Below are 27,014 nucleotides of genomic sequence, written 5' to 3'. Positions count from 1 at the left end.
TGATTCTATAGTCACTTAATGGTGCTTAAAAAAAAGTAGTATCATTCAGAAAAAATAAAGCTTTTATCCTTGGCCTGATTTGCCAATGTTTTCTTCCTATTTATGTAAACAGTTTTGTGATGGTTTGTGTTTTGCTTGAGACAAGTTAGGCTTACCAGTGCAAATCTATTTTCACTCTTGGAAAACGACTTGGCTGTGTTCTCATCTCTCTCCAGTAGGAGATGAGGTATATAAGGATATTAAGATATTTAGAAAATCTGACAAATGTGGGACTTTCTGTAATACGGGGCTGTTTTATTGTTTTTCTAACTTTCCCCCTTTTTTTTATACTAGATAGGTATATAAATTAATTAGCATTAGAAATACAAAATGAATTTTATTTTTTTCAGACTGACAACCACCTTAAACATTATTTACATATCATTGAAAATAAACCCCTGTACCCAGTTATCTATGATAGCAATGGTGTCATCCTTTCAATGCCTCCGATTATCAATGGTGAGTTATTTCTTAAGCATCAGATTTTTTTTTTCTCTTATCCTTCAACATTTCTGTAAGAATTGAACTCTAGACTTGGCGCAATCAAATAAAATAAATCTTAATCAGGAATCTCTGGTTTTTGTAGATTTTATTGTAATAGTTCTTTTTATTAACATTTTACTGGTGATTTTTATATAACTTTTAAATGTATAGATATTTATAAGTACGTAGATATTTACTGGTGCCAGTCTCTGGATTCTTTTATTTTCCTCTGAAGAGCATTGATATTTTGGTTTTAGCCCGTGGCTCAACTTGGTTAAGCTCAAATTCTGCCTTGCCTGCTGTTTTATAGTTAAAACTTTTAAACTGAATTTCATTTCTGAAGACTCTTTTGAAGAGGCAGCTTGGATGTATTTACAAAATTTAATGATGTCATAGCCATACATGTTGACCCTTCTGTAGGTGAGGAGGGGGTTTAGTTGATTCACGATGGGAAGAGTCTCTTCCTCCTTGAGGTGTTGAACTGTAGCTGTTACAGTGGTTCAGAACCTGAGCTTCAGAGTAGCCAGATCCAGACCCAGGTTGAAGCCTTGCTGCTTAATAGACTGTGATCAGGGTCAGCGAGTGGAAGCTCTGAATCTTCGATCTGCCTGCAGCTCTGTCATAGGGTTGTGGTGGAGAGGAGAAGAGACAACCTCTGTTTAGTGCTGGGCACTGCAGCTCTGACACACTGAATGCAGTAAAGGCTTGTTATTATTTTATCTCTGTTCTCCTGCTTGTAGTGGGGGCTTAAAATAAATGTTGCATTATCACCTTACCACTGAGATGTCTGTTTATATTGTACTCTAAGTGAAATGTAGAAACAGATTTTAGAGAACTTTTTAATGCACCTATGTTTCTGAAACTGATTGTTCTATTATTTTGTGTTTGTTGTAGGAAATCATTCCAAAATAACCGTAAATACTAAAAATGTATTTATTGAATGCACAGGAACTGACTTCACTAAGGTAATATTTCCATTTTTGTATGGTCAGACAGGACATTTTAGTTCTGGGCCAAGACTAGATGGCTGAACTTTAAAGTACTTATTTTGTAGGTGGGAACATATTTCAGAAACTTAGAAAATTAGAAAGATACAGATATTCTGTACTTCAGTTATGGTGTGTTCATTTAATCAACAAATCTTTAACGAGCACCTCCTGTCTTTCCAGTGCTGTGCATTTAATGAGTTTCATGTTTCTTGACTTGAAGGAACTCATTCTAGTGGGAGAATTAGCCATAGACCTGAATGGAGTAAATGCTGTATAAATTGTTTATCTTAGTTGGCTTAATTTAAATGCTGAGTAATTTGGTACCTGTGTGTACTTGGTAATAAGTGTTTAAAAATGAAGTGGCTTATAAAGAGGTGTTATTTAGCAAATTGATAAAGGGTTTGTGCACACGATATCTAGACTATGTAGAATACTAGTTCATTCACTTTTAGTAACTGCGTATATTGGATTGGATTGCTATGAAACTTTTTTTTTATGGCATAAATTTCTTTATACGTGTTAAGGCATATGGTAATGTGGCAATTAAGCAAATTAATAAGATAAGCTTGAATGGCAGGAGAAGGCTGGCCTATAGAAATAGGGCCATAGGGTGCCTGAGTGGCTCAGTTGGTTAAGCGACTGCCTTCAGCTCAGGTCATGATCCTGGAGTCCCGGGATCGAGTCCCGCATCGGGCTCCCTGCTCAGCAGGAAGTCTGCTTCTCCCTCTGACGCTCCCCCATCTCATGCTCTCTCTGTCTCTATCTCATTCTCTCTCTCAAATAAATAAATAAAATCTTAAAAAAAAAAAAAAGAAATAGGGCCATAAATGGCATTCAGTACATCTTACAGGATTGGACACCATTGTAAGGTATTTCATTTATAACTTTTATGGGCTATATTTGCCTTCAGAAATACTAGAGTAATAATAGCTTACAATATTTACAAATTTTTTAAAAATTCGTATGTTAACAGGCCTTAGATATCTTTGCTGAAGCTTATATTTAAACAGTGAAGTATATATAAAAGCAAAGCCTATATATATATCCCAATAAGGTTACTGTATTTTTTCCTAAGAATATTTTTTTCAATTAAAAACTTGAACAAATCTGTATGGTCCTTACAATGTGCGAGGCATTGCTCATATATTAATACATTTTATCCTTATAATAACCAAATGAGATATAGAAATATTTATAACCTCTACTTAACAGATGAAGATGCTAAAGTACAAAGATGGTAAGTAACTTGCCCAAAGTCAGATTACTAGTAAGTGGTTGAGCCAGGAGTCCGGCAACTGGCTGCAGAGATCTAGGAGATTGGTAAGGTTTACTCCCATAGTTAGCCATTTGTCTCTCTTAAAACTTGGTGAACTCAAGGGAGAGGGCCAGGGGAAGCAAATGATTTGTTTCAGTCATGGATTGTTAACTCTCAGAGAATCGAATAAATGCAGACCACCTAAAGATAAGGCTAGGCCTACTTTAGCTCACAAGTTTTTATTCCACACTCCCTTTTTTTAGAATGTATATATACAGTTTCATTTTTAGATGTTTGAAGACTAAAGTTTTCACTTCCATCTGAGTGAAGAGAATATATTTTTAGACTACAATATTTGTCTTTTTTCTTTTTTGCAGGCAAAAATAGTTCTTGATGTTATTGTCACCATGTTCAGTGAATATTGTGAGAATCAATTTATGTGAGTTTATTTGACAACTTTATTGAAGCCTGTTGCTCTGAAGGCAAAGCTCTAGGGCCTTGAAAAATGTGGCTCCTGTGACTAGAGCATATCCTCTCTTTGGGGGGCTAAGACCTATGCATAACTGTTTAAAATAAAAAGTGAGGGGTGCCTGGGTGGCTCAGTCGTTAAGCGTCTGCCTTCAGCTCAGGTCATGATCCCAGGGTCCTGGGATCAGGCTCCCTGTCCCACATCGGGCTCCCTGCTCAGCGGGAAGCCTGCTTCTCCCTCTCCCACTCCCCCTGCTTGTGTTCCCTCTCTTGCTGTGTCTCTCTCTGTCAAATAAATAAATAAAATCTTTAAAAAAATAATAAAAATAAAATAAATAAAATAAAAAGTGAGAATTACTTTTAAAAAGTTTCAGTAATGTTTGGGCTGTAAGGGCAACTTATTGCTAGCTGGATTAGTTATTGCACTTGCGCAGACATTGTGGAGACAATGAAATTTAAGCTGTGTTTAAAGGTATTTGGATTTGAGGATGTAAACATGGAAGGACAGACAAGGACCAGCAACTAGGGAAGGGATATATGCTTCCCTTATGTATCAATAGGATATTGATATGTATCAGTAGGATATATTCCCATATATCCCTTATGTATCAATAGGATTACTGTATTTTTTTCTGAAGCTTATTTTTTAATTAAAAAGATTGAACTAAATGGTCTTTGCCATGTATCGGCATCATAGTTTATTCTAGAATGTTAATTATAATTCAAAATAGCCATATCACTGCAGAGCACAGGACTGAAATTGTATGGCAGGGTCTGTTTTTTAAATTGATTTGCCTATTAGTGATTGCATAGTCAAGCTTTCATGGTGTAACACAGCACCCTGGTAAAGCTTGGAATGTGTATATCCATATTGGCAAGGAGTAATAGAGGATGCATGCTTTGCAGCGCTGAGAAGTAAACATCAAATGTGTGCTGCCTGAAGAGATGTGGGAGCCACAGGGGATGGAACAGTAGGGTGGTGTTGTGTTTAGGAGGATTAATCCAGACAGCAGTGTTGGAACGTGAACAGATTGAATGTGTTGAGGTTACTGTTGTAGAACAAGTGAGAGACTTGTTAACCATACACATTTCTAGAATTTATGGCCCTTTTTGTTTTTAATATTTCTGGCTTTTTGTTTTCTTTTAAGGGTTGAAGCAGCTGAGGTAGTTTTTCCTAATGGAAAATCCTATACCTTTCCAGTAAGTATTTAAGAAATGGATTTGATGATAATACTAGTAATAATAATGGTTACAGAGTATTCGTTGTATGTCTGTCCATCATCCACCCACATGCCAGGCATTATACTATGTGCATTACATGGATTTAATCCTCACAGTAACCCTATGAGGGTGGGTGCTGTTCGGCCCTTTCCCATACGGAGAGATCTTGCGATGTTAAATAGCTTGCCTGTTACTATTAAGTGGTGGAGCTAGGTGATACTCTGGCTTCAGCTCCCAACATGTTCCATTATACCACTGCATTAGATGGCCAGAATTCCTCTGATTTGTTCTTTTTATTTTATTTTATTTTTTATTTAAATTCAATTAACATATAGTGTATTATTAGTTTCAGAGGTAGAGTTCAGTGATTCATCAGTCTTATGTAACACCCAGTGCTCATTCTATCACATGCCCTCCTTAATGTCCATCACCTAGTTACCCCATCCCTCCATACACCTCCCCTCCAGCAACCCTCAGTTTCCTGTGATTAAGAGTCCCTTATGGTTTGTCTCCCTCTCTGATTTTGTCTTGTTTTATTTTTCCCCTCCCTTCCCCTATGATCCTCTGTTTTGTTTCTTCAGTTCCACATGAGTGAGATCATACGATAATTGTCTTTCTCTGGTTGACTTATTTTGCTTAGCATAATACCGTCTAGTCCCATCCACGTTGTTACAAATGGCAAGATTTCATTTTTTTGATGGCCTAGTAGTATTCCATATATACTGTATATGTATACTATATATGGTTTGTATATATTACTATATACACACACACACACACACATATATATATATACACACACACACATATACACACACCACATCTTCTTAATCCATTCATCTGTCGATGGACATCTGGACTCTTTCCATAGTTTGGCTGTTGTGGACATTGCTGCTATAAACATTGGGGTGCAAGTTCTTATTTATTCTTATTAACTAGTTTACTGGGTGATTTATAGTCTCACCCATTTTAAGATTACTCAGCCCTCCAAACCTGATTAGTCTGTTCACACTTGAATTAACAGTCACTGAAGAGCCATCACTGTAACTAATAATTCCAGATGTATTAATAGGACTAAGTAGTAAGCACAAGTATTGTCAAAACATAAAATCTTGGTAAAAAAAAAAAAAAACAAGAAAAATCCCCAGCATTATTCTTAGTCGGGTTTCTTTCTTCCCCTAAGATGATTTTATTAATATAAATATGGCTGTTCCAACACATTACTGTATTAGTCATTTAGTTGTGGTTATGATTCAGTGAGGCCATTTTTTAAGCACTTCTTCTTTATACTATTCCTCTGTCACTTAAGTGAATCATAGCCTGGAATAGTTTCTACTATTTAGTTTTTAAAGTAGATAAAACCTGCCAAGATCAAAACCTTCCCCTTCCTGAAAACATGAGCATTTAGCATCATACTTTAGAATATTGATTATAATTCAAAATAAATGTATAGCTATAGAAAACTTAATTGAAATTATGGGCAGTCTCAGTTTTAAAAAAATTTCTAGTGCCTGTTAGCTTGGTTATGTAACAAACTGATACCACAAAACTTAGTGACTTGAAACAACAGTGATTTGTTTATCATGATTCTGTTCGTCAGCTGGGTAGTTCTGGTCTGGTCTGGCTTGGCTGACCTTTCCTGGGCTTGCTCCTCTGTAATCAGCCAGTTGGTAGACTAGCATCTAGATGACCTGGGATAGCTACACTCACAAGTCTTAGAGTCACCAGGTCAAGTGTCTGTGATCATCCAGCAGGCTGGCTTGGTCTTCGTTACATGGTGGTTGTTGCAGGATTCCCAACAGCACGAGAGCAAGTCCAGTGCTTAAGTATTTTTAAGCATGGTGTCCTGTTGGCCTCGGCCAGTCATTTTGCTAGATTCAAGGAAGGGTGAAATAGACTCCCATTTCCCAATGCGAGGGCCTGAAGTGCCCCATTGTGAGGCCATGGATGCAGCAGAGAAGGCAAGAATGTAGCCATCTATATGATTTACCACAGTAGTAATTGGGATTAGCCAGAGATCACTTTTTAGTCTGTTTTAAAGTGATGTCTGATTTGAGAAAATTTCTTTTTCTTTTTAATATGAAGAATTGTCAAATATTAACAAAAGTGAAATATGTACTTTGGGGAGGAAAAAGATATCTTAAAATTTGGTTCACTTTTCTCATGTAGATAAATCCTTGAAATCACTTGCCTTATAAGGAACTTTCATAAATTTGAAATGGTGGGATTTCTGAAAAGGAGTACTGTATCTGTGTTGTCATTTGGTAATCTGTTTCCTGCTGAACATAGAACAGCTCTCCTCAGGTTGTCCTCCCAAAGGAGAATGATCCTCTGAGGAACTGATTCTTCCTCACATGAAATAGCTTATTTTTCTAAGTAATTTGATAGTTCTTTCCTAGTCTTCTGTTTTTTCATATAAAAGAATGGCATTTGGAATAAGAGGACCAGAGGAGAGAAGTGGAAGGTAGTCAGACCAATGGTTAATGGTATGAGCTTTGGAATTAGGCTGCCTGAACTTGTTAATTCATTAATTTGTTCATTTGTTACTTTACGCATTTACTCATTAACTACATACCAAGTGCTTAGGATCTGACAAACATTGTTGTAAGCACTGGGAATGTAGCAGCACCAGGGCCCAGCAGCTAACTATTGTTGTGATCCGGGAAGAGTTATTTATCTACAACTTAACTGTTCTCATTTCACTGATAAGGAATCTAATAGTTATCTGTAGTGAGGGTTAAGATTATCCTGAAAGTGTCTGTACTGTTTAGTTCATATTAACTACTCAGTAAAGGTTTGTTTCTGTTGCAGTCATTAGCTTTCTAGTTTTGTGCTTCTTAAACCCTATGTGCAGTCACATCACCTCAGGATCTTGATAACCTGCAGATCTGGATTCAGTAGGTCCAGTGTCACTGCTACCAGCTATAAAGGCCCTAGAGCCTGCATTTCTAAGAGGCACTTGGGTGATGATGATACTCCTGCCTGAGAATTGCATTTTGAATGGCAAGGCTCTGGTCCATTGTACTTACTTGAGTCCAGCCAGAGTTTTAGGTTTATAGCCTTTTTGCCAGTGGTAATTATACTTTTGACAGTAATTTAATGATAAATATTCATAGATTATGTCTGCAGAGGTTTTTTAGCAAAAGCCTGGGTTTTATACATGTTTGTTCCTACCTAACATGGTAAAGTTATATACTCTTTGAAGGAGAGGACCAATTTATGAGATGCTCCCAGTTCTACCGTCTTCTTGGAGCAGATTGATGATAGCTAGGACTGCCTGGGGGGCTGGTTGCATTCCCCCACCTGGATAAATGATAAGAAAAGAATTTCTTCGAAACACCTGCACTTAGTATAATGGTGATATTTGATAGTACATGGTGATATTTGAATTATTCTTTCTTGGTCATAAACACCTGCTGGCTTGTGAGGAGACTGAAAATCCTTAGCATTTATAAGCATCTTAGAAATGATGTAATGCACCAGGGTTTTTTACTGCAGAGAATGGTGATTGGCCATCTGAGAGAAAAGCGTTTGGCATTTTCTATCTCTGAGCAGGTCCAGTTGTCTAGCAAGTAGAATGTTCAGTTATGAACCTGTGTAGCAGATTTATTCCTCCGTGATGTTTTGAAACAGTACGTTTATTTTGAGGGTCTCGCTCTAACCATAGTTTTTTTGGGAGGGCAGTGAAACTACCGAACAAGACGAGGTAAAGTTAGAGTCTAGCGCTGTAGCTGACAGGCACTCACTCTAGCTTCTCAAACTTTTTCTCTTTAAAGGAACTGGCTTACAGAAAGGAGATAGTGAGAGCTGATCTAATTAACAAAAAAGTTGGAATCAGGTATGCTTTGAAAACATTTTTTTGCTGTTGGAGAGAATTCAAGAATGAAATACCCAGGGGCGCCTGGGTGGCTCAGTCGTTAAGCGTCTGCCTTCGGCTCAGGTCATGATCCCAGGGTCCTGGGATCGAGCCCCACATGGGGCTCCCTGCTCGGCGGGAAGCCTGCGTCTCCCTCTCCCACTCCCCCTGCCTGTGTTCCCTCTCTCGCTGTGTCTCTCTCTGTCAAATAAATAAAATCTTTAAAAAAAAAAAAAAGAATGAAGTACCCACAAGACTTTAATTTTTCCTGAAAGAATGCTTATGCTTAGAGAGGGTTTTGATATCTTTTCAGAGTAAGTAAGTGATTGTAAATCATCTGTTATGATGTCTGGTGTCTCATGGAACTCAGAAAGGAAGGTGATATTTCAGATAGTAGAATATCTTAAAATATAAGCATGTTTTAAGTACTCCAGTGAAGTTTATGGATTGTACACTCCTGTTTCAGAGAAACTCCAGAAAATATTGCCAAGCTTCTAACGAGGATGTGTTTAAAGTCAGAAGTAATAGGTGATGGGAATCAGATTGAGATTGAAATCCCACCGACCAGAGCTGACATTATCCATGCATGTGATATTGTAGAAGATGCAGCTATTGCCTATGGATATAACAACATTCAGATGACTCTCCCGAAAACCTACACCATAGCTAATCAAGTAAGATTGCACCCTTAAATACTCCTTGTTGTTAGAAACTGATTATTGAATGCCAGGAAGGCATTCGAGAAAAACAGCACATAGGAGTTAAGTAGTATTTGGACATGCTGTGCTATGAGAGGCATTCGCTATGGAGAGGATGCAAAACAGATGCCCAGTGGATTAGAGTAAGTTCAAAACCTGTGATGACTAGTAGTTGAAGAAAGACAGGTTTTGAGTTTGGAGCCCTTTTGAATCTTGAACTGGGAGATTCATTTTTTCAACCTGGCCTGAAGGCAGAAGAAGTTCAGTGTGGGAGAGGTGGGGTGGGAGGTTTGTTCATCTGTGTAGGAGTATTGGGGTAGTGAGGCAGTGGGGAGGGGGCAGGGAGTCAAGTGGTGGTACCGGCAGTATTAGTAAGGATGGAAGGGGGTTTGCCTTTTCATGACCTGTATAAAACTTTTGTTGTAGGAAATTTTATTGAGGTGGAATAAAGTTAAATATCTTTTTTTTCAGTTTCCTCTTAATAAGCTCACAGAACTCCTAAGACATGACATGGCAGCTGCTGGATTCACGGAAGTGCTTACCTTTGCTCTGGTATGTCTCCTGTGCTTTCTGTGCAGCTGATGGTTGACACTGAATCTCTGAAGTTTTGTACTCTGATTCCTTACATGAATTTATAAAATCTAGGCTGCTAAAATTTCCAGGTTCTAGAAGAATAACTTTTTTTACTTGAGATTGTATAATTTCTAGTAAAAACATGTTTCTTTTTTGTCACAGAAAATCATGAAGGACAAAAGTCTTAAATGACAGATAACAATGTATTTTGTACTTTTATGGAAGTGTTGAGGGTTGAATTCACAACGAATTTCATAACCAAATTGATTTAGAATTTTTAGTCTTAATTTGGTTATGTCTGTGCCCACTAGATGCCGCCCTAGTTAAGGATTTGTGGACTGTTCCACATTAAACTTCTTTGTCTTTGAACATGTTCACAACATTTGCTTTGAGTTGGAAAGCTGACATAAAAGGCCTGAATCAGGAAATGAATTTTATTACAAAATAGAAGGAAATGCCCTTCCCCCACCAGATTGAAAAGAATAAAACATCTATGCCGTTCATAGTTTCCTCTTCTCTTGTTGAGCATTTGTGTGATGCCTACAGTGTGTAGTTCTGGAGTCTTCACGTAGATATCAGCTTAATGATGGAGGGCAAAAACCAAAACCAAACAAAAACAAACGACTTCATTTTCTCCCCCCAACTCAACTCCAGACAGACTTCTCCATCTTATATTTACAGAGAGTGCAGTAGTGGGGGTTCCATTACTACCAGTTTGTGGGGAGAGGGTGGTCGGAAAGGAGATGCAGCCCCTCTCCCTTTATTGAGCATTTGTCATTCATAGGATGCTAACCTGGGAAGGGACTTTACAGATTTTCTAGTTCAGCATTGTCACTGTTTCTGATTCAGGAGTCCTTTATTCCGCATTTACAGAACATCTGTTGTATGCCAGGCACTGTAAGAATGAAGAGGCCTGAGGTCAACAGGACAAGTACCTAACGAAGTGTATACAGACAGGAGAACCAGGACCAGAATCCTAGCCTTTTGGCTTTTAGAGCAGTGCTTTTCTGTTGTCTCGGCCCGTGTATGCTCGGTTTGTAGTACAGGTCATTCATATATGCATATACACTTACACAGTTGTGAACATTAACGAAATGCAAAAAGTAGCATTGAGAAACGTATTTCATTTTTAAAAATTAAGTGGCATGGGATTGATCTGAAACGATTCAACCTGTACAGAACCATGTAGAGTAAACCGTTCCCCTGCTTCCCTTCAGATTTCAACCCTATTTTCCTCCCCAGAATTAACCGAGGTTCAGACTTTGGCCTGTGAATTTCCCTGCCCTTTTATAGAAGTAGTGAGTTTTGCTCTTGTAACAGTGTGTAGCCCCATGTGTCTCAGGAGAGCACATACTCTGCCCAACCAGGGCTGCTCTGCAGGGAGAGTTTATCCTGTTGGTGCAGGCCTTTCTGCCTGTGATTCCTGCTCCGCGCCGCGCTCTGAAGTAGGTGTCCCAGTCTTACGTGGCAGTAACTTGTCCCATTCCATACAGCCGGTCGGCTGTGGGCCGGGCATTCCAGCCCAGGCCTGTGACGGAACTGTCCACCAGGAGTGCCAGAAACAGTCTGTTCAGCTGTCCCAAGTCACTTCAACACATTATCACTGGGGGAGGGGAAGGAGTGAGGTGCTAGAGTTTCAAATATGTAATGACAGTTTTCTAATAGGAATTTCAGCGTCAGAGGTGTTTATGTGACATAATTAGCAAACCTAAGTATCTCTGTGCCTTACATCTAGTTTTGCATGAGAGAAACAGAGCCTTTTCTAAAACCTAGCCCTTGATTTTCCGAATACAAGTAATTGTTATCTCATCATTATGATTTTTACTATGTCTGCATACTAGTTGTACTAAGGTTAAAGTAGATAGTTTTAAAAGTGAGTTAATTTAAAATATTACAAGAATATTCATAAAAATCATGAGCTTCATTTACTTATATTTTTCTAACACTTTAAACACATTAACACTGAAAAAGATATTTAAAAAAATTTTAGCTACTGCCACTTCAGGTTGCCTTGATTTAAAACTGCTTCTAATTTCTGTCCCGTATCCTCCATTGTCATGATGAAGTACAAGGCCACTTAGATACCTCCGCTGCCATGTGTTTGTGGAACAACCTTTCTTACACATACACACACACACAGTACTAGTTCTGTTTGACAGTTGATTGCATTATTTAAATTGCATTTCCTAATTAATCACATTATATCTTGTTATAAAAACTTCTCGTGCTGAGAAGAAATTCTGGTTATTTCCAGTGTGCCTGCCACCATTCTCTGCCTCTGCAGACATTACAGATCAGGGAGCTCTTTTGTGCTCTGCTTGAATGTGGCTTTGGTATCCTTCCCAGGAGAGCATGGCAAGAATCATTAGAGCTGGCATTGACATAAAACCTAAACCCATTTGTTTGTGCGTGTGTGTGTGTGTTACTCTAAGAAATACAGACTAGTCCTTGAAGACCACTTTGTAAAATAGTGTAGTAAGCAACGTCACCTAATGTTGGAAAATCGTTCAGTAAACTGATGGCCCATCAGTTTTCATGTTAAGTTTTAAACTCCTTTGCAACAGTTAGCATTAATATATGTGATAAGTTTAGTACTTATTAATCATCATTGTTAATATTTTTTTGAGCACTTAGTTTGTGGCAGGTACTTTATTTGCATTATCTTGTTAACTCATTTATTAGATGTGGTGCATCTAATAGTTTTATTTTCATAACTTCTGTCGGTCATCCTGGTTTTTGAGTATGACAGGTATCTTTCTCTCTTTGGAGGGTGAGTGCTTAGAAGTTTATTGCTCGGAGCTTTATCAAGCACCTATGCACAGAAGTTAAATGATCAAGTAGAAAGAACATTGGGCAGAATTCAGGCCACTTGAATTCTGCTCTTAGTCTTACCATTCTACCACAAGTCAGTATGGATTTAGCAGGGATTATAACGGTAATCAAAGCCATAGGCACACTTAGCGGGGAGAGCAAATTTGACAGGAGTCATTAGGAATATTTTTAAGGAAGCGGTAGAACTGTCATTAAATTAGAGCCTTGAGGGATGGGAGCAGGTAGGGTGGGGAAGGCATTTCGTAAAAGAAAGGAAGAGTGTAAGATTCAGGGAATGGGCAGCTAATTGTAAGAGACTACACTGGTAAGGTAAATGGGAGACTAGCTTAGGAAGGGCCCAAATACAGTACCACCATCAACATGTGAAAAACTTACTTTGCCTCTGTATCATAGATAGAATTCCTTGTAAGAGAATTGTTAACGTTAAATTGTATCTGCTTTGGCCCTGAGTTAGTTGATATATTTATTATTTTTAACTTCTTTATATAGAGAACCTACATTGCTATGCGACCATAAGTTGACTTACAACATTAAATACTTTGTATATTAAGTTTAGTCATTGTTTTTCTTTCTTTATTTTGCATGTACTTCTTTAGTGCTCCCAAGAAGATATTGCTGATAAACTTGGTTTGGACATCTCTGCAACAGAGGCAGTCCACATAAGTAATCCTAAAACAGCTGAATTTCAGGTGAGAATTTTAAGTAGGTAAGAATTTAGATAAATACTGAGAGGCAGTACATAAGTTATACTTAAGATGACAAAATCTTAGCACTTTTTAAAAAATCTCTTCTTGGATAAGATTATAGTTGGTTCTGGGATGCCTGGGTGGCTCAGTCGGTTAAGGGTTTGCCTTCGGCTCAGATCATGATCCAGGGGTCCTGGGATCCGAGTCCAGCATCAGGCTCCCTGATCAGCAGGGAGCCTGCTTCTCCCGCTGCCTGCTGCTCTCCCTGCTTGTACTCTCTCAAAAAACTTAAAAAAAACACCAAAAAAACTTAAAAAAAAAAAGATTATAGTTGGTTCTTAACATAACTTTGTTGATGAATTTTTTTTATTAGAGATAAGATTCATTAGACCGTGCGGGGGGGAGGGGCAGAAATTTTATTACAGAGCACGCGTGCGCAAGCGAGAAAGAGCAAGAATTGGGGCAGGGGCAGAGGGAGAAGGACAAGCAGAGTCCATGCTGAACAGGGAGCCTGACTAGGGCTTGATCCCAGGACCCCGGATCATGACCTGAGCTGAAACCAAGAGTTGGATGTTTAACTGACTGCGCCACCCAGGCGCCCCTTGTTGACGAATTCTTAACACTTTTTAGTCTTTTCTTGATTGGCCTACAGTTGTGTTTTGCTTGCTTTGCTTTCCCAGTCTTGTCTGAACTTTCCGTTTCATTCACTTCAAATCAGTTGACTTTAATACTATTTTCAGATTTCATCTTTTCTACCCATTTTGTAATAAATGAGTCAGCAACTGTTCCCAGTACCTCCATTAAGTCACTCACTCTGAAAGTAGTTGTTACATCAGTTCTTGACTATGCTGCCTTCATTTTTTTCATGGTAATCCTCTAGTTCAATGGCAGTTTCACATAGAGTTCAGGAATATTTCAGTGAGAATACTATCTTAGTAAATGTTATCTTCATTTATTAATGACTTCAGACCATCTCCTCTCTTTCTTACTGGTCAGTTCTCATTCTGTTTTTCTTGCACATGCAATTCTTTATGATTTTCTTCAACCCTGGCTTAGAATCAACCCTGGAATCTTAGAATTGGGAGGAAATGCTTTCAAGAAAATTAATGCTATTATAATATGTGAACTCTGTGACTTGAGATTGTTTCTGTGAATCTTGATTTTCATTATCTGTAAAACTATGGGAGGGAGTCTTAAATTCTAAAAAGTTTTGAAGTTCTAAAAATGTTAAAATTTGGATTTTTTTAAAGTTAGATTTAATCTGTACCACTAATGTGGTAGATTAGGGCCAGACTGCTATTTAAAGAACTAACTGGTAATAATATTCATCAAGTACATAAATTGTTTCTCTCTATTCAGTGTCAGAACTTTGAAGAATTCTTATGCCAATTGGAAGGATTGTGATAAGTTCCACTAGCTTTTCTACTGTTCTTAAAAGATGCCCATGGTGTTCTTTTCAGTGAGAGACACTCAAATTCATTTGGGTAGAGGGATTTTTCAGTAAATCTTACTGGACTTTTATTTGAGTTTATTCTAAATTTTCCTTTTTCTCCCAGTTTCATTTATCAAGCTTGATAGATTTCTTAAGATGTGGTAATGTTCTGTAGGGTTTGCATCCTGTTTTCTCTATTTTATCTAAGTGGGAGGAAAATCAGAAACACATTAAATATCACTGTATATACCTGTGGTTTAGCACACTTTCAGAATCAGTATTTCTGCATGAAATACATTAGATGAGTCCATCTTTTAGTCAGGCCAGATTCTATATTTTACTCCTGCTTTACCAGTAGAAATGTCCTACCAACACTAATGTGGCTAACAGGTTTCTGTTTATTTATGGTTAAATGTAAAGTTATTTATGGTCTTGTAACTCAGTTTATTGTTTAAGCCCATTCTTTTTCTTGGATAATTCTTAATTTTGGACTGTTTTCTAACTGTAGATGTGTTAGAGAATGGATAAAAGAAGAAAAATGTTAGTTAAAACATGTAAATTTTATAAACAAAATTACAGAATACTACCACATTTCCCCAGATTAACAATAGTATTCCTTAATATTTTTAAATGTCCAGTCATTGTGGAAATTTTCTCATTTGTCTCAATTTTTTTAATAGTTTGTATGAACTTCATGTCAAAGTCGATGTGCTTCTTACGTCTCTTTTAATCTACAGATTGCCCCTCTGTCCATCTCTGTCTCTCTTCCTTCGCTTTTTTCATTGAAGAAACTGTGTCCTTTGTTCTATAGAGTTCTCACAGTTAGGATTTTGTTAAATACATTCCAGTAGTCCCTTATATTTCTAGTAAATTGGTAGGTAGATCTAGAAGCTTGATTTGGAGTCAGGTTTAATTTTTTGTATTGCTGTGAATTTTTAAGCAAATAAGGCTGATCTATAAAATGGGGAAGAAAAAAAACCCACTGGGAAAAGCTATTTACAAAGGTAGGTAGTTTATATTCTGGTAAGTTAAGCTTTCTTTTAACATTGTACTTTCATTTCTATGAATGGTTTGGGCACTCTCTCTCCAGTTGTGAAAGTGAGCGATATTTACAAAAGCACGGAGTTGAGGGCTACTAGCAGCAGGTGGCAGAGTGAACGTGACTGGAAAGGTTTTCTCTTTCCCTCAACACACATTCTACCAGCAAGTCTTCATAGGGGCTTCCTGTTAATGCCCGTAGGATCTTGGAGGGGCTGCCATTTTAGCCAGGATGGTCAGGGCAGGCCTCTGTGGGCCAGAGCAGAGAGCTGAAGAAAGTAAGACAGCCACATGTGAATCCAGAGGAAGAATGTATGCGGTAGAGGAAGAGAGGTGGCTCAGAGGCCTGAGCCAGAATGCTGCTGGGGGGTGTCCTGAAACCCAGGAAGCCTGGGGAGCAGCAGGCATGGAGGGTAGAGAGGAGGCCAGGGCCAGATTCACATAGGACCCCATGCAAGGCATGGAGTTTATTCAAAATCTGATGGAAACCTGTTAGATTTTTGAGCAGGGGAATTTCATGATCTGATGGAGAACAGGCCGTAGGCAGCAGGAGAGGAAGCAGAGAAACCAGCTTAAGTATGGGTCAAAGGTAGTGGTGCTGGTATCTGCTGCGAGCCCTGGATCTTAACGATGATGCCCTACCACTGCTCATAAAACTCGAAACATGCTGTGTTGAAACCTAACCTATCTCATATAGCTTGGAATGAGAGATTTGAGACAGACATAGGGAAGTTGTTTTTTGTTGTTTGTTTTTATTTTTATTTATTTTTTTCTTTTCCTAAAGATTTTATTTATTTATTTGACAGAGAGAGACACAGCAAGAGAGGGAACACAAGCAGGGGGAGTGGGAGAGGGAGAAGCAAGCTCCCCGTTGAGCAGGGAGCCCAACGCGGGGCTCGATCCCAGCATCCTGGGATCAGGACCCGAGCCGAAGGCAGACGCTTAACGACTGAGCCACCCAGGCGCCCCTGTTGTTTGTTTTTAGAACTAGGATGTATGTTTGTATTTCTTTGGCCACTAAGCTGAAAACTATAGTCACAGCTTGCCCGTAGCAGCTTCATAATTTTTTTAGTGCTTACATATTTGTGTTCTGTTTTCTCATTGTTGTGATATTTTAATTGCATTTACATTTTCCCTAGTCTTGGTTTTTAAGAATTCGATTAGTTCATATTTAATCTATTTAAATATTTGCATTTCTTGTAATCTCCTTCATTTACTTTATAAAATAAAACAGGATATTAAAATTTGCATATTTGCAATCTTAGAAGCTAATTTTAGTTTTAAAAATAATAGAATAACTAATCCTAGATACAGGCATTGTATTTATATTTGTTTCTCAATTTTTGATCAGATTTTATGATTTTTCACTTTCTAAGTTTGGGAGCCAGAATATTTTCAGTTTTTGTTTTGGAATTGATAATTAAAGATGATTTGAACATTTACACATTGCATTTTTCAGAAGAGTCTTACTACTGTGAAGCTGTTGAGTTCTTTTGGCCTTGTCTTATAACCAAGTCTGTTTGGGTTCTTATTTGGTCAGTGCAATTTCATGTTTTCTCCTGTAGGTGGCACGCACTACCCTTCTTCCTGGCCTCCTAAAGACCATAGCTGCGAATCGGAAGATGCCCCTTCCTCTGAAACTGTTTGAAATCTCTGACATCGTAGTAAAAGATTCTAGCAGAGGTAAGAATGAGTCATCTTTGATTTGTACACTTACAGCATTTTATTATGAGAATCTCAGCTCTGTATAAAAGTGGACAGTATGACCACCCCTGTGAATCCAGCACCCGCCTTCAGCAGTTATCAGCACATGGCACTCCCCCATGTTAGTTTGATGTAATTCTGAGACATCCTACCATTTGACCAGCAAACACTTTAGCATGTATTTCTAAAAGGTATATATATATCTAAAAGATAAAAGATACCACTTTTGTTTTTGTAAAAATAACCCAACACTATTTTATCATCAAACATCCAGCTAGTGTTTACATTTTCCTAATTGTTTTATAAATTTAGTTTTCATGATTGATTGATATGAATCCATCCAAGCAATATATTCAGATATTTGGTTGCTCTCTCTTATTTCTTTTAGTAGAAGGCAAATCGTAAAGAACTTAACATTTATGAAGAACCCTGTTAAAACCTCAGCTTGAAAAGTACTGTGGAACATTTTTTTTTTAATCTTGTGATATATGTGCATATCATTTTAAGGTACTTTGATGTCTTGTCATTCTAGTTTAGCATTTAGCTATTCATCACTCTTGTATTAGTCATTATAAATGTGTTTGACCAGTTTTTGCCTCGAGAATAGGCTGGACTTGTTAGTATAGTTGCCTGGTCCACCATTTGGAACTCAGAGGTTATTTAATAAACATATATTTAGGTGGTACTTAAACCTGATTGCCAAGGATGTCTGTCTTATTCAAACTTCTGTCTTCAGACTTAGACAACAAGTCTGTTTGGAGCTGCATATGAGGTCACTTCTTGGTAGCAGGGCCATCAAATGACTGAATTCCTGGTGGTATTTCTCTGGTTCTCTGAATTTGACAGTTCCAGTCCTAACAATGTTTATTCAGGAGTTTTACTCCAGACTGCGAAACTCAGAGTGTGTTCTTCTGAATCACTTGACAACAGCAAAGGCCTTTTCCTCAGTTACTCCTGAAGAGGATAATATGGCATTATTCTGACTATCCAGAGTAGTCAAGAACTATTGACTGTAAATTAACCTGTCTTAGGAAATAGATATTATAGAGGCATGTCCACTTGACTGTATATGGACTTCCATAGCAAGCTTTGCAGCCAAAGCTGGATTCCATCTGCTCTCCACTGTGCAGCCTTGTGTTCAATTAACAGCATCAGCTTGCATTTGTATAGTACTTTATACTTTTGAAATTTTAAAAAAAATATACCTTTTCTATTGTGATTGTTAATCTATGACTTTGAGGCAGATGGGACCAAAAATATTGTCCCCACTTAATATGTAGGAAAACTAAGACAGAAAAGTAGTAATTTGCCCAAGGCTGCATAAATTTTGGACTTAGAACTAGGGCCAGAATTTGGTCTCTGTGCATACATCCTTAGAGAATAAAAGTTTAGTTTAATATCAGTCTATGTAGAATTTTCTTTGGGTGGTCAATCTGTGGTAGGAATCAGAAAGCATTTTCACTGCCAGCAATAAGTAGTTCTGAGGGTTCTTGTGCCTCAAATCCTCCATTGGTACAGATACCTAAGAATTTGTTACGATTTTAATGTCAGATTTTTGCTGTTAACTTTGACTCCTTTCCTTTCATCTTAGCTCTTTGAATTGTCGGTTTTGATCCTTGGTGATCCAAACATTTACAAATACAGGATTAGGTTAATTATACCAAGTTTCCTCAAAAGTTTTATATATTTGGGTGTTCCTAAGTTGGGGGCATAAAGATTTACAATTTTTAGATCTTCTTGTTGGATAGACACCTATACTATGATATGGCACCTTCTTCAGCTCTTGTTTACACTCTGTGGCTTAAAATCTAGTTTGGTGTTGGGGCGCCTGGGTGGCTCAGTTGGTTGGGTGACTGCCTTCGGCTCAGGTCATGATCCTGGGGTCCCGGGATCGAGTCCCGCATCGGGCTCCCTGCTCAGCGGGGAGCCTGCTTCTCGCTCTGACCCTCCTCCCTCTCATGCTCTCTGTCTCTCACTGTCTCTCTCGCAAATAAATAAAATCTTAAAAAAAAAAAAAAATTAAAAAAAAAAATCTAGTTTGGTGTAAGTAAGTATGGCTACTCCGGCTTGCTTTTGTGATGTCCATTAGCATGTTAAATAGTTCTTCATCCCCTCCCTTTGAATCTGTTTTTTTTAGGTATAAAATGAGTCTTAAGTTTTCTCAAAAGTTTTATAATACTATTTCAGCAGTAGGCCTCCTCCCTAATGGTAAGGACTCCCTGCAGGGCTCTGCAGGGCTGGGCATGCTTGCAAGCAAGCAGCTCAGAGTCTGGAGGGTGAGGAGCTGTGGGGTTCCCCACAATTGCCACAGGAAATTTTCACTGTAAGCATGGAGCACTTGACTGTATTGCAGTCCTTGTTAGGGATATCTTCACTGTTTTTTCTTTCATGTGTCTTTTGAAAAGGCCCAGACATAGACTCCACTCTGCCCCAAGGCCCATACTTGGAGATAGCCTCGCCTGTTGAGAGCAAGCTCTTGTGCAGTACTAGGCTGTAGACCATCATTTAATAAATCACCCTGGTGATAACCCCAGAAAGCCAGTCCTATACTTTTTAATTCAGATTGGGATTTCTGCTGCACTTTGTTTCATCAGAAAGAATAGTTTTCATCTCTGTAGCAGACCTCTCTTATTTGGGTGTTTAGTTGTGATTATTTTGCTGTTTTCCCTATGGGAACATTTTTATCTGACCCTACTTTTGCCTGTTGTCTTGCACTTATGGTTTATTTTCTTCCAAATTTTCTGTCCCATCAATGGGATTTGAGGAATGAGAAGAGGTGAGTGTGCTCAATAAGTTTACCATCTTGAAAATCTAAGTTTGCTTCGGAGTGGGTTTTCTCTTTAGTTAGGCCTGGATTTTATGTCCTAACAAGTAGCTTTTCTGATGGATTATTCTACATATGTTCAAGTGGACTCCCTACTTGGCGTTTGGTATACATAGAGGGTTCTATAGGAAAGGCAGTGTAGCACCGTGGATTCAAGACTGTATAGCCAGAGTAGTTTTGAGTCATGGTTCTGCCACTTATGAGCTGCTGAACTTTGGGCAATTTATGTAATCTCTCTGTGCCTGTTTTCTCATCTGTTGCAATGGGGATGACCATAGCACTTACTAGATTTTTGGTAAGGATTAAATGAAATTGCATTTTGAAAAGTTCGAGCCACGTAATCACTGTTTGGTGTCTGCTCTTACCGTTAGAGTATTAGTAGTCCCTAAGGCCAGATGTGTAACATCCCGGTCTATGGTAATTTTCTGTGGGAATGACTTGGAAACTTTTGGCTATTAAAGGGTTAATGTCACCTTGCTGACACTGAAGATGAGGCACTTGGGGCTCATTTTTATCCTAACTTGATTTAATTGGCTTTTCTTTTGTTGTGCACTATCTTTTTTAGGGTATGAAAACCAAAAAGTACTGATGGGGAAATATACTGAAAAACAGGAATGTGGTTTTTGTTGTTGTTGTTTTATTTTGTTTTTCAGGAATGTTGTGTTTTCAGTAATTCATCACCCACTTTTCTTCAATGAATTGAGCACAAATGTTTTTACTGCCTTTTAAGCCAGTAAGCATTTTTCTATTGGATTTATATTAGCCATTTCCTCCTAAATCTTCAAACTGTTTTTGAAAAAGAAAAATCTAGACCATTAAAAGTGAAATGGTAGAGGAGTTTTCCAGTAATGTGTAACATCCTAGATTTTCATTAGTGGGGGCCATACCCAAAGTACTGGTTCAGAAGGGGCAGAGATGTGTGCAAGAGTGAGCAAGACAGTCTCATTCATTGCACTGGTAGAAAAGTCTTTTTGAGTTCCTTTCCTTTGCTAGGGTCTGCTTGTAATATGAGAGAGACAGTTTCCAGTCTTGAGGGAGACTCACTGGTGAGCAGATTTTTATAGGTAATACTCCAAGGGAGCGCGCAAGGGGCCCTGATAGCACAGAGAAGGAGTGACAATTGCCACTGACTTGTTTTCTAACATTAAGGAACACCCCGACTCGGCCTCCTGTCAGTTTTGTGTAGGCAAGCGTATCTTCCACAATGGAAATGAAAAAGGAATCTGCTGGATTTCAGTATGCCTCCCACAAATTTTGTTTGACTTACATTCCTGTAAGAGTAAATGAAAGCCTACTAGCCCCTGTTTTTATGCTTGACCTCATTGGACAGTTTTTTATGCTCTTGTGGACCTTTTGACTGGCTGTCCATGTTGTGAGACCGTCAGGCCCACTGCCTGTTTAGTGACTAAGTCAGGCACACTTCTCAGATAGTAAGACTTCCACTCGGAGTCCAGCACATTCCGGTTCTTTAAGGCTGAGCCAATCACTGCATTTATTGAGCTGTAAGATCCAAAGTTGCTGCCGCACTGTTAAAAATTAGTCATGAGTCCAGCATCTAAGCTGATTTGTCCCTTTTGGGCAGAGTGGCATGTGTCTTTGGAACGAGAAGTTAAATGCAGACTCTGCTGTGGGGTACATTTTCAGCTTTATGGCGGAAGTCAGTAGAAGCAGCCCTGGAGCTATCAAATCAGGCTGCTGTGTGAGTTCTTGATTGGTTTCAGTTGTTCCTACTTTCGTTCAATGTCAAGAATAACTAAACTGTAAACAAAATAGTAAATTACTGTAGAGGAGCAAAGGACCCTACTTGTAAATTGCTAATCTTTGTGCCCAGAAAAGCAACTGTATTTTGCAAAGGCCAACATTTGGGCTTTTTATTAAAAGCACATTGAATTCTGCCATTACAGTTTATTCCATGATGGTCCCTGAGGCTGCCAGCATGCCTAGAAGCTCACTGAGATGGCAGGACAAAACACATCACCCGGTTGAGTCTTAAAAGTTTAAAAGGAACCATAGCTTAAGAAAGATGACTTAGTTTGGCTTTGTAAAGGGTACTTAGATTTAGCATGATGCAGTCATCCAGTTGTCAGTTTGACATATATCTGTAGAGAATCTTGAAAAATCAAATCATCATGCACTTTAGTTTGAACTAGGCACTTAGAGACTTTTGGGTTTTAATACTATAGTAGATGGAGTAGGTTACAGGCCCTTGACCACTTGGAGGGCTCCAGCTACCTCACTTGCCGTAGCTCACTTCAAGCCTTCACTTCTTGCTCAGACCATTCCTACTTTCTCCAGAGCATTGCTACAGGCCTGGTACAAGCTGCATTTTCTCTGCCTCCCACCCCCAAAGAGTTCTACTAGTTTCTAAAATTTCACACACTTCCTGAAGTTTTTCTTTTTTTAAAGATTTCTTTATTTGAGAGAGAGAGAGAGGGCCCACAAATATGAGCAAGGGGAAGGGCAGAAGGAGAGGGAGAGAATATCTAGCAGGCTCCCCGCTAAGCACAGAGCCCAGTGTGGGGCTGATCCCACAAGCCTGAGATCATGACCTGAGCCTAAATCAAGAGTCAGATGCTTAACCGACTGAGTCACCCGGGCTCCCCTTCCTGTAGCTTTTCTAAATCAGAAGGATCTACTTTTTACCCTGACTTATTTAAATGTGGAAATTCAGAACCTCTTTTAATGTTAATCACAGTATGTAAGATTCTTGTTCCTTTTTCCTCCTTGGGCAGCCACCATAGCTGTGTAGAACATAAATAAGTCACTGCTCTATGATTTGGTTTGTTTTTCCAATTTGCTCTCTGTACCATTCATGGATCTGTCTTGTTTTGTAAACTACTGAATTTAGGGGCCAGATCTTTATAGTTTTTTCTATAATTCTTTGCTTGATAAAGAGCTCAGTAATAGTGTTTTCATTATGAGCTTGTGAAATACTTAAGCTCTGAGAAATTGTCCATTAATTCTGTGGCCATCAAATAATGGGAGATTATCTAGCATCCACATGTGGAATGCAGTTTTCTGAAGAGAGCTTATGTCATCAGTCTGGATTAATTTAATTTTACTACTTCATATTTTTGGCATGTAGAATTTCCAATTAATAATTCAAAAAATATGGGTGTAAGGAACATTGACATTAACAATATTTGAAGTAGCATCATTCTATATAATGGCATCTTAACTGTGAATAACATCATTTTTAATATGGAAAGTTATTTTAGTACATTTGGTTTCACACAGTTAAAATCTGCAAACGTGAGTATAATATGCTCTGTCATGCATTGCATACCGTATTTTTTTAATAGATAAAAATCTATTCCAGGTTTATGTTAACTAAAAGCCAACCCATAAGGTTATAACTTTTTCCCCCATTGAGAAGGTCATAGATTTTTTTTTCCCCCCCTCACATTAATTTCTTGGCTTTCAGCATTACCTTAAAAAAAAAAATCTGTACTTTGGTGTTACAGTACAGAAATTTTAAGGAAAATTTTTCTTAAGTTTCATGTTCATAAAATTTATTTGTACTACTTTTAAGAACTTTATAGATATATATTAAGAGCAGTTGTATTCTTTTCACATTAAAAGAATCATGTATCCAATTTCTCCCTGATCCTACTCTTACAGTTAGTTGCCAGATATTTTCTATGCATATGCAACCATATGTTTTACATTTCTCTGTATAGCCGTAGATACAGAAAAATACTTTCTAATGTTGGGGTGTCTGGGTGGCTCAGTTGGTTAAGCATCTGCCTTCGGCTCAGGTCATGATCCCAGGATCCTGGGATCAAGCCCTGTGTCGGGCTCCCTGCTCAGTGAGGAGTCTGGTTCTACCTCGCCCTCCGCCCCTCCCCCCCCACTTCTGTACTTGCTCTCTCTAATAAATAAAATCTTTACAAAAAATACTTTCTAGTGTTTACACAAATGGGATTATGCTTTAGCTGTCCTATGCTTTATCTTTTCCCTGTGAACACATTCTGTCCATCTCATTCTTTTTAATGGCTGTGTAATATTCCATCGTATGGCTGCATTATAATTCAGACTATTTTGATGAATATTTAGATTGCTACCAGGTTTTTGCTAATATGTCTGTTTTAATGAATATCCTTGTACACTTACACTAATTTGTATTTGTAGAAATAGAATTGGTCAGTCCATAGGTAAGCATATTAAATGCTTGCTGTCTTAAATTCTCTTCCAAAAAGGATTTTTTTTTTTTTTTTAAACAAACTTGCAGCCCTACCACCAGTGTGTAAAGGTTCCTGTTTCACACGTTAGATAGTTTTTAAGGTATAGGTCTTCACAGGATTCTTGTAGCTTTTGTGAATCATTTAATATTACATTGAAATTCTTCAGGAGATACTTAAAATTTGCCACATTAGCTATATAGTCTCTTGGGTACTAATATTAAAGAAATGTATTGGATGGAATGGATTAAAAATTAGGGTGATTCATTTTATTTTCTCAGTCTTGGCCGGACTACTAATCTCATGCTCCATATCAGCCACTGATTACTTTGGAAGCCTTTTTGGTTTTTAGGTAGGCTTTCTCCTAGCATCTATATTTGGGCCTTCAGGTGAATATGAGAATAGAGATGGAGTCATTTTCTCGAAGACTCTGCCCTCTTCCAGGCGGCCCATATATAATAACATAACCTAACACCGTAATTTGCTTCTTATCATTGGTACTTTGGTGAGAGAGGCCCTACACCAAGCAAGAGCCTGTTTGAAAAATTTGAGTTGTAGGCAGTAGTTTTACTTTACTGAGGGACATCATGTACCATTCTTTTTTTCCCTCCTCTTTAAAAAAAAATCATTTTGCATTTTTTTTTCAGCTTATGGAATTGTAGCCACCCCACCCCCCCACCCCCCTTGGGTGGTTTAGATCAGCCTCTCCGGGCAGTACTTTGAAGTCTGCAAAATACACTGGTAATTTAGGCTGACATACTTGGCAGGCCCATTTAAAAAGCAGAATTGTTTGATGGCATGACACAAGAGGTCTGTTAACTGAGTTATAAAGAACTAAGGCATTTCCAACAAACCCTTGTTTTTGGCATGAAATTTAAATAGTTCTTACTTTGTGGCATGCAGTGAGTGAACTTCCTGTGATGTAATGTAGTCCCTCAGTGCAAAATATGAGGAAATGAGAATTTTACTATATCTAGCAGTTTCTCCAAGGACGAATGGGTGGAACTGCATATGTGGTTATTTCCTCCTTTAATTCAGTTCGGCTACAGCAAAGGGAGTATCTTAGCGAGATGGGAGGAAGCAAGTCTAGAGGGAGTGGTAACGCTTGGGAAATGTGGAAAAAAATGGCCAATCAGTGATGGGAGTTGGAGGGGCTGCCTAAATAGCTTAATTCTTACTGTGGGTTTAGTACAAGGCCCTACAAATCTGCGGCTTTTCTTAAAAATATTGCAGAATCGAATCCAGGAATACATAGCTCATTTGTGTATGTGTGTTATGCAAACATCCTGAAACCTTTCTTGAATAGAGTACAATTTAAGTCCTGTATTTTTTATTGTAAGTTCATCATTGTAATTATCAGAATCACTCAACTTGTTCAAAATTCTAAGTCTTTAAACCAGATGTTGCTCCTCTTATCAGAAAGGTAAGTTTTATGTAGTTTGGAGATCAGGAAAGAAGTATTCCAAGGCACAAAGGTTACCAAAATAAAGCTTCCAGTTTATGTTGCTAAGCTGTCTGAATGTTGGCATTACTGTTGGTCTCTTCTCTCCCAGCAAAAATGGAGCAACAAAGTAGTTTGAATACATGTTTGTATATTAAAGTGGAAGCATGTGACCCCAACAAATGGGTACCATATGGCAAAGATACCCAGGAGCAAGTCAGTAATATGAAAGGGATAATTTAGTTCTGTTTCATTTCATTTTTTTCCCTTCAGGGAGTGTGCATGTATACGCGAGCATGTGTGTGTGTTCCTACGGAGAAATCAAGCCCCTCATTTGAGTTTATGCATGTGGTTGGTTTAGTGAGGTTTTATGCCTGCCTGGTTTTAATATTAATCTTTATTCTTACACCTTACATTAGAGCATTTAGACACCAGATTTCCTTATTCTTGCAAGTGGAAACGAGAGAGAGAGTGACAGTGGTACAGAACTCCCTTTCCTACATCAGCGGGCTCTTGTGCTGACTTAGAATGTGGCCCACTGGCTGGGCCTGGTCTTGTGTAATAGCTTTATGTGTGTGTTTACCTCCCTCTCCAGGCTTTGTTCATTTATTCAGAAATTAGTTGTTGAGGGCTTAGTCTGTGCAGGCCCGGAGCTGGCTTTGACCGTATCCCTCCAGGAATACCTAGAGCCGAGGGCCTTGAATGTAGAAGGCACTAAGAAATGTTACAAGGCTTATTTCTCTACATGTGTTCAGTCAGAAGTTTCACTCCGAACACACTTTCCATGAATTACAATATTGTTGAATGCTAGAAACTTTAGTTTAAGGACTTCAAAAATAAAACACTTGAGAATACTAAAATATGTGTCCTATCAAAACCATTTCAAAAATGTACATCTTTGACTATATTAAGTAGGTGTATATCTATCCATAAGTTTGCTCTTATTTGTTTTCATCTAAGTCCTTCAGGGATTTTCTCCTCTAAATCCTTTAGAGAGGGGCACCTGGGTGGCTTGGATGGTTGAGCGTCTGCCTTCGGCTCAGGTCATGATCCCAGGGTCCCTGGGATCGAGCCCCACATCGGGCTCCTGGCTCAGCGGGGAGCCTGCTTCTCCCTCTCCCCCTGCTCATGCTCTCTTTCTCTCTCTCTCTATCTCTAGCTCTATCTCTGTGTCTCAAATGAATAAATAAAATCTTAAAAAAAAAAATCCTTTAGAGACTTAGGGATTTCCAGTGTTTAGTAAAAGAACATGTGTTCTAGAGCCAGATGATACTGGTCCATTTCTGCTTTTATA

The 27,014-nt window shown here is 38.4% G+C and overlaps 1 protein-coding gene across 2 annotated transcripts in view; it reads left to right on the top strand.

Moving 5' to 3' along the window:
* The window catches only part of FARSB (phenylalanyl-tRNA synthetase subunit beta), a 77,265-nt gene that overhangs the window by 22,709 nt on the left and 27,542 nt on the right, over window positions 1–27,014 (top strand). For both annotated transcript variants that reach the window (XM_044913764.1, XM_044913765.1), the window contains 9 exons: window positions 390–498; window positions 1,417–1,487; window positions 3,144–3,205; window positions 4,383–4,434; window positions 8,232–8,293; window positions 8,778–8,985; window positions 9,481–9,561; window positions 13,011–13,103; window positions 17,136–17,253. In XM_044913764.1, coding sequence (XP_044769699.1) covers window positions 390–498; window positions 1,417–1,487; window positions 3,144–3,205; window positions 4,383–4,434; window positions 8,232–8,293; window positions 8,778–8,985; window positions 9,481–9,561; window positions 13,011–13,103; window positions 17,136–17,253 — 856 coding nt within the window. The remainder of the gene's footprint in view (window positions 1–389; window positions 499–1,416; window positions 1,488–3,143; window positions 3,206–4,382; window positions 4,435–8,231; window positions 8,294–8,777; window positions 8,986–9,480; window positions 9,562–13,010; window positions 13,104–17,135; window positions 17,254–27,014) is intronic.

The sequence above is a fragment of the Neomonachus schauinslandi genome, chromosome 3 (assembly GCF_002201575.2).
Source record: "Neomonachus schauinslandi chromosome 3, ASM220157v2, whole genome shotgun sequence".
Lineage (NCBI taxonomy): Eukaryota > Metazoa > Chordata > Mammalia > Carnivora > Phocidae > Neomonachus > Neomonachus schauinslandi.
The sequence above is the reverse complement of the archived record's forward strand: the minus strand, read 5'-3'. Positions and strand labels throughout refer to the sequence as shown.